This window comes from Dipteris shenzhenensis, chromosome 23 (genome assembly GCF_047967505.1).
Source record: "Dipteris shenzhenensis isolate YYH24624 ecotype China chromosome 23, Dip_SZ_1.0, whole genome shotgun sequence".
Lineage (NCBI taxonomy): Eukaryota > Viridiplantae > Streptophyta > Polypodiopsida > Gleicheniales > Dipteridaceae > Dipteris > Dipteris shenzhenensis.
The window spans coordinates 22,177,163-22,190,896 of record NC_141618.1 but is presented as its reverse complement, the minus strand read 5'-3'; the positions used below and the strand labels follow the sequence as shown (position 1 = coordinate 22,190,896).

Below are 13,734 nucleotides of genomic sequence, written 5' to 3'. Positions count from 1 at the left end.
TTGAACCCATACTCAACCATTCTAAATCAACCCACTCTACACAATGCTATATTATTCATCTTTATAAGAAAAATTAAACCATTTCCCTTTATACTTTTATATTGTAATCACAATCATACATCTTAATGTTTTGTGTGTGTGTGTGTGTGTGTGCACATACGTATGTACAGGCACAGGCACAGGCACAGGCACAGGTACAGGCTCAGATACACCCACACATATTGCTTTCTAAGTCATCTTATAGTCATACATCTTAGAGAGAGAGAGTGTGTGTGTGTATCACTCACAAAGAAGGAGATCACAGGATGAAAAAAGGAGCTAAAAGACGTGTTCACACAAACACACACACGTGTGTGTGTGTGTGTGTAGAAGGAAGATCACAGGATGAAAAAAAGAGCTAAAAGACTAATTCCAACACAAGTCACACCACTGTAGTGGCTTTCCAGCTTCAGGACAGCCCAGCTGCAAAATTATATGGCCATGTACAATTCAAGCGTACATTCCTTGTATGAATTTATGAATTTACATGAGTTGACTCTGCATTCCAACTTTATATTGATCCTCTAGCCCAAAAAGGCAATAGAACAACCCCATTTACCAAAAGGTTGGTGGACTTCAGGAGCTCAAGACTCAGCCAAGACAAAGAGACAGCAATTGCACCAAAAAATGAGGGGAAACCCAGCAACTACACATCAAATTGGAGGCTCGAGAAGCCCCCTCCGTTGCAAAACTTTGCAAGTAGGGCAATACCACTTCCCTTTAAACCGGGTCTCAGAACTTAAGCCAACACATTGATAATGGAACCATTCTCCACCTTCACACTGTGTAGATTATTCACAGACCAGGGACACAACAATTAGGATGGCACAATTATAAAATGCAGCAAAAATCCTGGTCACAATACAATCCAAGGCCTATCTAGTAGTTCAGGAAAACTGCACTTACATTTTCATTATCACACGCAATCATATCTCCAAACGATACCTGTAACGCCACATAAATACAATAAGCAGGAACTTAGTCTCAACAAACAGTACAAGGCCCACATCTAGAGTACAAGATCCTTTGAAATTTGCTTTAAATGTAAACCAGGTGTGCAGCCATTCAGGATTAGAAACTGCTTGGCACATGCATCCCATTAGCTGTTAAGTCCTGGGTCGCAGCCATTCTGAAGACTCCTCACAGCCTTCTGACCTATGTGCAACTGAATCATTAAGAGTCATAATGTCCATTGCAACGGAGCACCTAACATGCAACTGGCTCTCCAAATGTGCGACATTGTGAAGCAACACAAAATCTCCCAAGTGGAGGCGGACCGTGAGGAACACTAGTCCTGGATATGTTCCTCTCCACCATTGTTTACCTTGGTTTGTATCATCACTGTGCCCCTCTGTTGAACATCGCATTAAAATGCAGGCCCACACTCTGCTCCTAAGTGTAAATGAGGGACACACGCTTGCTGAAAAGAATAAATTCCGCAAAAAAAAGGAGGGGGGGGGGGGGGGGGGGTCGCCTGGATGGAAGACTTATAAAGAATGTGAAAATAAGAAGGTAAGAAACAGAAGTGCCATTTCAATAGAGGACCAAGAAGTTCTCTGAGGTGTCCTGTTAGTGACTTTCTTCAGTAAAGAGCTCTCTCCATCTTGAGGCGAGTAATGATGGCTACCAATAATGGAGAATTATGCAACAGGTTACCATCCCCATGGAAGGGTATTAGCTTTACTAAATCATGCACAAGGAGTTTGCTGGCCACAAGACTTAAATTGCTCTCGAGAAATATTGACTCCCCCGGACAAGGGCACCAGCTACAATGGCTCCTTAGGATGCTCAAACCATGAAAAAGAAAATGATAATGGAAACTACTCCCACCAATAGGATTGAGAACTAGACCCCAGTTGCCAATGAGACAGCGGAGGGTGGTCAGCTGGCTCAAAGGGTCCCAAGGTATCCTAGCCTAGTGACTCGAGATCCATCCATACAAATGAAAATAAAACTCCACTGTCATGTGCAGATGTATATGCAAAGTCATATTTCAATGTTGTATCCCAAAGTGCCCTGCAAGTCTACAGCGTGCCTAATTCATGCATAGGCACTGGGCAGTTGCCCTTCTCAATCATGTGGTCCCAGATTACCCACAGCTAGTTTACATCTTTCCAAGAGCTTGCTTAAATGGATGATTTAGCAGTCTATTGTCCCAACTAACTGACATGTAGAGTGGCCACACAATCAATGGCAAATATATATACCAAATCTTTTGAAAACAAGTACAGCAAGTGCATGGTTTGAAGGGAAAATCCAATGCATGATTTTTTTGTGATTCCTCCATTGCCGGGTTTTCTCTTCCCACATTTTTTTATTTCAATGTGTTTTTCTTTACAAAACAAATCACTTCCCACTTCTTAAAGGTATACACATTTTCCAATGGGGTGCTACTTGGTGTAAGAGTACGTGCCTCAGGCATTAGAGGGAAAGACTTTGCAAACAAAATTGGAATACTGAATTGACATGGACTGACCTGACCACAGATGCAATACGTAGGCTCATTTGGGTCAATCGGTTGGTCCTCCCCATCTACAGGAGCCGGAATGCTTTTCTTCTTATGGCTCCCAGGTGGAGGCATGAGCTCACTATCCCTATCCTTCTCGCGATTGTTCTCCCAGTCCTTGTCGCGGTCTCTTTCCCTTTCTACACGCATTTCCAACCTCTTTCCTGGAGGTGTAAAGAAATATCCCTTCCTTTTTTCGTCTCTTAAGCTGGCAGGTGGAAGAATCGCAGGTTCATCATGAGCTATCTTTCCTTCTGGGGACACGGCATCTCTGTTAGCAAGCGAGCCTTTTGAGGCAGAAATATTTTGTACTGGAAGACCCTTTTGAATGCATACTGTGGCATAAATGATTACACATCTTGCTAACAGAAAATTTATACACATCCTCCTTCACGTCTTTCAGAAAGTACATAGCATAAAGCTTAATTATTCCACCCTTGCCAATCCTGCTATAGAGAGAGAGCCTGCAGTAGAAAAGCATTCAAATTCCAACAACTTACTCATCGAATAGGAAAAGATAAAAGTTTTAATTGTATCAGCTTGGACAGGAGTATAATGCCATGCTAAAAGAAACCCTATGCAAATCACTTTACTGGTGAAAATGCAAGCAATGATAGGGATACTATGTCAGCCTTAACGAGTTGCAAGATCATGTAGGTAGTCCTCACTAGGCTTTGATTTTTCCTCCTTTAATCTTTCATGGGCAGTGTTCATCATGGAAGCAGTTAAAAGAAAAGGGAAAGCATTATGATCACGAATATTTCAGAATTGATACGTGGGGTGATGTGATTTATACTCATAAACCAGCATTCCAAACCTGAACACGTGACCTAGTGTCAAAGTTCAGTGAAACATGTTTATTTTCCCTAAAAGAGAGAACCTTCTTGAATCTTCCTCTTAAGCATGCAGAAATAAGCACTGCAGGTATTGCTTTGTAAGCATGGATCAATACTTGCGGATACCCCACATTGAGCTACGTGAGCAGTTTTCTCAATTTGCAGGAACTTTTCAATGAAAAGAGAACAAAGTCGCATCAAACAAAGAGAGAAGGGCAGTTATGGTTATGAGAGGTTACGTGAGAAGTAAGAGCAACACAGCAAGCCATATGATAATGAAGATCAGAAGTAAAAAGATGAAAGGATTACACAAGGGGGAAGACTTGCAGCTTGAAAGAGAGAACTAGAGAAGAGACTTATAAAGGAGAGAGCTGTATGGTAGGGTGACAGGAAAATTGAAATTCTTACTTCGAGATGGAATGAGAGACCATGGTCCAATCAATACTACACTTATGTTTGAACTTCTCTAAGACTATCCATTTGTCTCTTTCCTAGCATAATTAACCAGTTGCAATGTTTTGGAATGTGACCAATGGCTCAGTCCATCATAGGCAACCATCAAGGGCTTCCGAATGATAGTTATGGATTATAATAGTTACAGAATGGGTTAGAGCATTTTAGGATATGGTTGGTTCCCAGTCTCAGAGGGGAACAACTGGATGTACCTATAGTTGTACCACGGTGTACTAATGTGCACGGTGGCATGGCAACATTTGACAGTGTCATTAGTGTATCTGCATAGATGGGGCTGTGGGATATGGTACGTGCAATCTTACCTGGGAGTATTGTGGTCCAGAATGCCTAGCCTCTAGCTCAAGGATGATCCTGGTTGGGTTGCCATGCACTAGGCTACACCTATTGTGTCCCAATGTTTGTGTCCTGTTTGCAGATATACGCAAGGATAGTCAGTCCTAGACCCTCCAAGCTAGTTGAGACTAACTTTTCAGGAGGTGTTTCATTATTCACACCCTCACGGCCACTTGGGGCAGGATTCAGGGTTTCTCACGAGTCGCAGTGACCAAAAGAGCTTCTTCCAACAGAGGGGAACCGTGGTTTATTTTTCACAATATACTGCCACATGGCACTTTCAATCTTCAGATTGGTTCCAATTCTTTTCTGCATAATTTTGAATGAGGCTCTCACAGGATTTTATCTTTGATTTTTTATTTTGGTCATACCTACAGGCTACATAGAAGTTCACGTTCTAAATGTAAAAATAAAAATGAGATGCATGTGCTGGCCTTTGCAATGCCTCGAAAATCAAGCACTACATGGCCCTTTGCCATGTACACGCCTTAGCCATAGATGCTTGAGTGCTTCACCTATCCTTTTGCTCTCTAGCTTCTTTTCATGTGGGAAGTCTCACATGTTGAGCATCTAGAACAAGGTGTCTATCCAAACGGTGGAACATCGATTCTCTGACACATTCTTCCCCAATGGTCCGAAGTTCTTGTGCCTCAGTTTGAGCTGCCGTCACTGCAGCAAGGAAGGTCTAGAACAGCAGCAAGAGTTCTTCATCATTGGCTGCCCACACAGCCATGTGTCGGGCCTTTGCAATGCCTTGAAAATCAAGCACTGCATGGCCCTTTGCCATGTCGACGCCATATCCCTAGATGCTTGAATGCTTCATCTATCTTATTGCTCTCTGGCTTCTTCTCGTATGGGAAGTTTCACATGTTGAGCATCTAGAACAAGGTGTCTATCCATAGGGTGGAACATTGATTCTCTGACACCTTCCCTATCTATTTTGATTAGCTTCCATTGCGAGGAGCGTTGGCCTTAGCGAGCGACCTCCACTCTTTTCTAACACTACTATCCACTCATCCCACATCCAAGTACACTGCCACTTGAGCAGAAGGGACAAAGGGGGGATGGAAAAGGAGAACAAGAGGGATGGAAAGAGGAAAAAAGGGGGGGTCTGCAGCCTACAGCACCCCAAAAAACCTTCCCCACCAACTGTCAAAGGGCAGCTTAAAGGGTTCGAAAATGAGGGTTGAGGCCTTAGGGTAGACCACTTGATAAGCCCTTTGCAGGTCACTAGGGTAGTTGGGAACAGCTACTAGGGCTGGAAGATGCTATTACAGCAACATCGGTTTTGAGAATATGGTTATGGTTGACGTGATGCTATGAATTTCAGACTTGAAGATGTTATGTATATGTATATGCATTGAAATAGTGTGTACTCACTTGAGGAACAATTATGTGTTGTACATTAGTTTATGCAAAGTCTGTTGAAATCAGTTTGTTTCTCTGGGAGTTGCAGCAAGTTGACTCCAAGACTGGGGGAAGACACTTTGACACTTGATATTTCAGTGAGTATTGTTGAATAATTCAGAAAGGGTAACATGAGTATTCATCCAAACTAAGATATTATGTACCAAGATGGGATGCTCATATGATCACCTGATGTAAGAAGCACGTTTGGCCAAATGGTATTGAGATAAGTATACTTACGACAAAAGTATTTATCAAGGTCTATGATGAGGGTATCCTAGAGAATGATTCTCATGATCATAATTGATCCAGTACAAGATCAGAATATTTAGTAAGGCTGTCACATATTATTTATTTGGCTCTAAGGTAAGAGAGTTAGCAAGCAGTTTCTATATCTGCTCACTGGGTTCTAGACTGATACTTTGTGAAGAACCGGACTTTTCGAGAATGCAAATGTGTACAATGCATGCAGAATTCTAATTCTCGAAGAGTCTGGTTCTTCACATTTGGTATCAGAGCGGCGACGGTCCATGACCGGGACGAGAAGAAAGCGGGAGAGCAATGCACGGAATCACGGAGGGCGTAACCGCGAAAGCACTCACGCATGGCAAGGAGAAAGTACGGAGTGACGGATGGGAGACACAGCGCCAGACGGAAGACGCAAGCAACAACCACGGAGTGCGGAACATCGAAATCGAACGACTGAAGATTTGGCCGACGCGCAATTGCTGGAACAGTCTATTTTTGGTACTCTGAACACTGCGATTTTGTTTGGGGCTGCAAACAAACTTATCCTCCCCTCCAAACCCTGAATTCTTGAGGGTTTGAGACAAGGGATTTCTTGAAAATTTTGCTCTTGAACAGTGAACGGGGTGTCCTAACGGGGTGAACCCCCCCCCCACCCCGTGTGAATGCACCCTTAAAATCCTTAAACCGTGAGGAAAAGAGACCCCCCGTTCTCCCAAACAGAAGTCGGATTGGAACAAGATTTTAAAGGGGTGATCCACCCACCAAGTACTCCCTATAACGGTATCTAGAGCTCCAATCAACTCAAAATAAGTAGCCCAAACGGAGTGTACAAGTTTACAGCAGAAATACGAGAAGAAAAGCATAAAAGAGAGGGAAGAAGGGGTCATTTGAAGAGGTTTTGGACCCAAGCGACGCAGGAGTCGGATAAGTATCACCAACTCTACAACACTTAACATTTGCTGTAAAATGAACCCTTTTTTTTGAAATTACAGCAAGTCATTTTCTCTCTTGTATTACTAAAAGGAAAGAATGGAAGGGGAAGGGAGATATAACAATGAGCTTATTCCTTTTCCTCCTTTACCCTGAGGAGAGAGAGAAATAACACCTTCACCCCCTCCTAAAGAGGATGGATTAGGTGAGAGTTACACACATCTTGAGTATGATAACCCGCAAATAGATTTATAGCAATCTCTCCTTCAAGAACCTCTTGATAGGGAGTTCTCCTTTCGTAATAAAGAAAGAAATGAGACCAACTAAGAACAAGGTGATGAGTTTATGCCTTCAACTCGAAACCCAGCACACATGGATTATAATCCAAGTGTAAGAGGAAGAGAGGAGACTCCTGTTGATAAGCTGATTTTCCAGCTTAGCAATATGATTGAGCAATCCATTGTGACAAAATTAGGGACTAAGAGGACTTTAAACTTTGGGAATGAAGAGTTGAGTACTCCTTCTAAGAGATCCAAATTCCAACCACAAGAGAGAATCGAGTTACCCAAATATGATGGGACAATGGAGGCTCACAAAATCCTCAATTGGATTCGCCATTTTGAGCTATACTTTGCCCATCAAGACAAGACCAAGCAAGAGAAGCTTGCTCTTGCCACATTGCATCTCCAAAAGGATGCTCTAATGTGGTGGTCTTTGTCATAAACTAAAAAGAGCCTATTCATAAATGGGCTAAGTTTGTGGAGCAATTGAAAGCCACTTTCATGCCACCGAGGCATGAAGAGAACCTAACCTTTCGTTGGGAGAGGTTTAGGCAGTTCGATAATGAGAGTAATGCAGATTTTACAGCCAAGTTTTGGAAACTCTCTAGACTTACTCGAAAAGAGTGAGGAAGATAAGAGAAAGAAGTATTTAGCAGCCTTAAGCCCAAAAGTGAGGTACGAGGTTGAAATGTTTAACCCGACCACGCTTAAGGACCTCACTAAGCTAGCTGAAATAGCCAAGAGGAAATTGAATCCTCGTAAACCCTTCAATAAGGAGGGTGGGTCAACATCTAATCTTCTCCTCTATGTAGAGCCCCATACAGGATGAACAAGATAGAAATAGATGAGGTAGAAAAACAAATTGAAGATCTATTGTAAAAAGGCCTGATTCGACCAAGCAGTTCTCCATTTGGAGCACCTGCATTATTGGTCAAGAAGAAGAATGGATCATTCATATGTGTATAGATTATCGTGCTTTGAATAAACTTACAATTAAGAACTGGTATCCGATTCCAAGAGTGGATGATTTATTGGATATGCTTAAAGGTGTTAAAGTTTTTAGCAAATTCGATTTGAAATCTGGTTATCATCAACTTCGGATGAAAGCTGGAGATGAACATAAGACCGCTTTTCGCACTCTCACCAGACATTATGAGTTTTTGGTCGTGCCTTTTGGCCTAAATAATGCTCCAGCCACTTTCAGTAGGCTGATGAGAAGGGTTTTGCGACCCTACTTGGGAAAATTTGTCATAGTCTTCTTTGACGACATTTAGTTTTTAACCAAAATGAGAAAGAGCATAAGGATCACCTTGCTAAGGTGATGGAGCTCCTAAGGAAGGATCGATTGTTCCTAAATACCAAGAAGAGTGAGTTCTTCAAGACAGAAATAGAGTATTTGGGACACATTGTGTTTGCTGAGGGAATTCGGGTTGACCCTAAAAAGATCAAGGCCATAATTGAATGGCCAATACCCACAAATATACATGAGCTGAGATCCTTCCTAGGGATGTGTAGTTATTATCGCAGATTCATTAAGAATTTTGCACGTCTTGCTTCTTCACTAACAGATTTGTTGAAGAAGCATTCCTCCCCAAACTCCTGGTTGTTGAAGTCCCCTCCATGTATGAGTGGGGAAAGATTCACCAAGTAGCTTTTGAGGAGCTTAAGAGAACATTGGTCACTGCACCAATGGTAACACTTCCGGACATGGACAAAGAGTTCTTTGCTGTATGTACGGACGCGAGTGGTACCTCGATTAGGGCAGTGTTGATGAAAGGAGGGCATCCCATTGCTTATGAGAGTAGAAAACTTCAAGGGGCTGAATTGAAATATATCACGTATGAGAAGGAGATACTAGCAGTCATTCATGCTTTGAAGTTATAAAAGCATTATCTATATGTATCAAGCACTTATTTTCTCAACCCATTGTTTCTTCAAGGCAAATCAAATGGGCTGAATATATTCAATCCTTTGGGCAACCAAATATTGAATATCAGCCAAGAAAGGAGAATTCAGTAGCTAATGCTTTGAGTAGACGGCCCAAGTTAATCACATTTTTGTGATTAAGGAGAAATCATTAGGAGCGATGGTTGAAGATTAACCTTTAGATGAGGATTTCGCAGAAATTTATGGGAAGATTCAACGTAACGAGGTCAGGGGTTTAGAGGCTTATTCCATCGTGGATGGATACTTATTGTTGGGACGTGCCATATGTGTACCCAAAACATTTCGGTATCTAGTCATGAGTAAGTTACATGCGAGTCCATATTCTGGACAAAGAGGCATTAAAGGGACCATTGATAATATTGAGAGGTACTTCCATTGGCCTAACTTCGCAAAGAAGTTTCAACTTCTGTTCAACAATGTGACGTATGTCAACGCATTAAATCTGACACAAGTAAGACTGCTGATCTTTTGCAGCCTTTGCCTATTCCCTCTGAAAGGTGGGAACACATTACAATGGATTTTGTGTCAGGTTTCCCAAAGGTTGGTCAGTCTGAGCAGATTTTCACTATTATAGATAGGCTGAGTAAACAGGCTCATTTTCTTCCCTGTAAAAGGAGTTGTTTGCTCCTGAAACAACAAGGTTATTCATTAGGGAAATCTTTAGATCTGACACAAGTAAGACTGCTGATCTTTTGCAGCCTTTGCCTATTCCCTCTGAAAGGTGGGAACACATTACGATGGATGTTGTGTCAAGTTTCCCCAAGGTTGGTTAGTCTGAGCAGATTTTCACTATTATAGATAGGCTGAGTAAATAGGCTCATTTTCTTCCCTGTAAAAGGAGTTGTTTGCTCCTGAAACAACAAGGTTATTCATTAGGGAAATCTTAAGGTTACATGGGTTACAAAATCTATTGTATCCGATAATGATGGCCGTTGCATTAGCAACTTTTGGACAGCCCTATTAGAGAATCTCGGAACCAAACTGAAATTTACTACAGCCTTCCATCCTCAAGGAGATGGACAAAGTGAGAATGCCAATCAAACCATAATTACTTTACTTCGAGCTAATGTCCATGACCAACCTAGAAGGTGGCCAGAGTTCTTACCCATGTTAGAGTTTGCTTACAATAACACTATGCATACTTCCACCAAGAAAGCCCCATTTGAAATCATCTATGGGCAATGTTTACCCACTCCAATAACACACTTGGGGGAGCGAATTTTTGCTGCTGACCAGTTTGTTGAGGATATGTCACAGGTTATTGAGCAGGTAAAAGAACATATTAAGAAGGCCTAGGTTCAACAATCCAAGGCACCCAATAAAAAAAGAAAATAAGTTTATTACAAGGAGGATGATTGGGTTTTACTAAAGATTGATAAAAGAAGAATCAAGTCAATGAGAGGAAGTCCCAAACATGTCAAGTTAGCACCGAAGTTTTATGGTCCATTTCAGATTTCAGCAGCTTTATATCTAGAAGAAGGATCCAGAGCGTATGAGCTGAAATTACCAGCCCACTGGCGTATGAAGAATATCTTTCATGTGAGCAATTTGAAGAGATACCATGGCGATACTTCTGCGTTTTTGGATACTCCGCATCAAGAAGAACCTGAACTTGACGATGGGACTGAAGTTCTTACTCCGGAACAGATTGTGTACCATAAAGAGAAGAGTACTCGTGCAAAGAAGAGACATATGTATTTACTGAAGTTTAAAAACCAGCCAGCTAGTGATGCACAATGGATGGAAGAAGAGTTCTTTACATATTTTCCACATATACTCGCAGATTATAAAGAGGCGATGCAATTGCAGAAGTAACAAGAGAAAGTGCACGTAAGAGGAAGAGACAAGCAATAATCCAGAAGAGGACTTCTGCTCATTCAAGCAAGAGGGAGTGTCATGACAAGAGAAATGTTTATTTAGTTAATGAATAGTCATTAGAACCTTATTATTGTTAGGCGCCAATTTGATGGTGCGGTTATATGTTTGTATTTATGATCGATCAAGCGGTGTAAATAGTACCGCCAAACTATGTAACATTAGCCAATGATTAGTAATAAAGATGTGCACACACGTGTCTAGGTCCTAGGGGCAATAGGAAAGGGAAGGGTGCATTAGAGTGCATTGAATGGTAGGTGCATGGGTCGTAGGATAAGGGTAGGTATAAATGGAAAGATGGAACTTGAGTGATCTCAAGGGACATTCATGAAAGGGTATCACCCTTTCATTGTGAATCTCACGTAGCATTCTCTCTACCACATTGCATTCATCTGCCATCTCTCTCCCACCTTGCATGTAGGTCGAAAGAGAAACAGTACTCTCACGAGGGCACTCTTCCCCATTGGCGGGCCAATTGGCATTCAAATTCTGCATGCATTGCACACATTTGCATTCTCGAAAAGTCTGTTTCTTCACATACTTCTCATAACACCACAGAATTGATTGGATGATTCCATGCTTTTCACACATACTACCTTGGAATCCAATTCATATCAAAGTATAGTAACATATTGAAATATCACAACACTTGTTCTAATCTTCTACCTTAACTTATGAGGACATAAATCTATTTTAAAGGGGGAAGAATGTTACGTCCCTGATAGGACTAACCACAAGCTAACAATCTATGGATAAGACTAGAACTAACCTAAGATCTAGATTGGCTCTAGGGTTAATGGTAATCGAACCCGATGATGGCCATGGCCAAGGTTAAGACTGACTAACCCAATATCAGTGATGGCAAGGGTTAGGGCACAATCTAATTGGAAATCTGGATTGACCTAAGATTGAGACTAGAGGTAGCAAGGATGAGGCTTACATCCTTTGCATAGAGTCGGTCCAACAAAGGCAAAGCTAATCCTAGAAAAGCTAAAAAAAGCTTGGTTTTAAGGAAGCGGGTGTTTTGTGGAAATTGACCCAGTTTAGGCATGGAGTTAGGGCCAAGCCAAGCTAGGCTTATAATAGAATGCTAAAAGCTCGGTATCCAAGACATCTAGGAGACAAGTGTTCCTTAGGAATGTGGAGTTGTTAGCTTAGGAGTAGTACCTTGATGGAAGGGGCATGTGGTATGCATGACCTAATCTTCATGCAGACTAGCATCCATAATGGTCTCAACCATAGGCTCGAGGGTGGATCTGAAACAATGAACATATGGCTAGGAAGTAAGCTCGCTAGCTCAACCTTGCGGGTTAATATTCTTGTACTACTTCAATCTATCTTTGGTTCGATTAGCCAAAGGATTCTAACTGAAAGTGATTACCTTGTGTGTAGAACCTTAAAGATGTTGAATAGGCACATGACGCATTTCAACTCATTTGCCCGTCAGCTCCAAAAGCAGTTACTAATGCTGGCCCCAAACAAAAATCTTTCCTACCAATAAACTATACAGCTCGAGACTCGAAAGCCAAGTTCGCATAGGTTACATGCAACCTTTCCCTTCAATCACGAAAACCTTTCTCTTCAATCAAGAAAACCTCATTGGATCCATGGCTAGACTTATCCACACTTTTCAAGGTCTTCAAGACTACCCCTTGATAATCTTGAGATGTACACTCGCATTTATTACAAAGAATAGGCAAACCTCAGGGCAACACCATATTGCATGTGGAATGCTTTTTCGTAGTCACGAGCCAATACCATCTCAATGAGAGAAAGGATTGCATCAAATCAGCTATACCTATGTTTTTTTTAAGGATCTCACTTCTTAACAAAAGCAAGATGAATAGAGGGTTCTTCCATCACAAGGTAGCTATTGAATCATAGACATCATATCAATTAGGCCCATTAGTACTCAGCACACATCACGCTTGCGTTGACTTCGGAGTATGAATTAAAGGGGGTGTGTTCTTAAATCTACATTGGTACTTTGTGCACATGACGCTTGCTACCTACCCTTGACTTGGAAGGTGAATTGAGGCATTGACATTTATTGCATAGATGTTTACGGTAATTTTCTCCTCTTGATTGATGGAGAGATGTCCGCACGAGATAAGTGCCCATCAAGGTTACATTCACCACTTGCAATTCCCTCATCACCAACCAATCACTAGATACATTCAACAAACCAACTATGAAGGTTAGCTTTTAGCACCTGCAATCCCCATCATGATCCTTTCCTTGGGCCAAAGCACTAAAACATGCATTGTCGGCTTGATCCCATAAAGCAATACCTCATGTGTAACTATGGTGGGCATCCTATTCATAATGTGGACTGCCGTGTGCACAGCCTCTGCCCAAAAGCTCAATGCATGTACATTTCATTCATCATCGCACGAGCGATTACAGAAATGACAGTATTCTTCCTCTCCGTGACTCCTTTCTACTGTGGCGTGCACCTGCATGTGACCTATCTCCCTATTCCTTGCTCACGCAAGTATGCATCAAGCTCTCCTGAGAGATACTCACCACCACCATCTGTGCGCAAACACTTTATGTAACACCCAAGCTCCTTCTCAGCCATCATTCAGTAATTGCAAAACACTTCATAAATGTGATGTAGTACCGTGCACCTGTTGGCGTCACATGCTCACATGGTCCCTGAATATTTGATTTAACAATTTCTAAAGGATACTGACTAACTTTGCTCCTCTTCCCCCTCTTTTGAAACGGGATACGGGATTGCTTCCGAAACAAAAGTGCCTCACATACATACTCAAGATTCTGGGACCACATCGGGGTCACTCACGCACTCTCTCTCTCTCTCGACTGCATAGATTTCAACCTTACATGACCAACA

General features: G+C 41.8%; 1 protein-coding gene across 2 annotated transcripts in view; it reads right to left on the bottom strand.

Annotated features, from left to right (window-relative positions):
• Positions 1 to 324: 324 nt before the first annotated feature.
• ING2 (PHD finger protein-like protein) overlaps positions 325 to 13,734 on the bottom strand; it is a 31,697-nt gene continuing 18,287 nt past the window's right edge. For both annotated transcript variants that reach the window (XM_087394469.1, XM_087394468.1), the window contains exons 5-7: positions 2,516 to 2,799; positions 946 to 984; positions 325 to 821 (exon numbers count right to left, since the gene is read on the bottom strand). In XM_087394469.1, the coding sequence (XP_087250595.1) occupies positions 693 to 821; positions 946 to 984; positions 2,516 to 2,799 (452 nt within the window). In that variant the 3' untranslated portion in view covers positions 325 to 692. The remainder of the gene's footprint in view (positions 822 to 945; positions 985 to 2,515; positions 2,800 to 13,734) is intronic.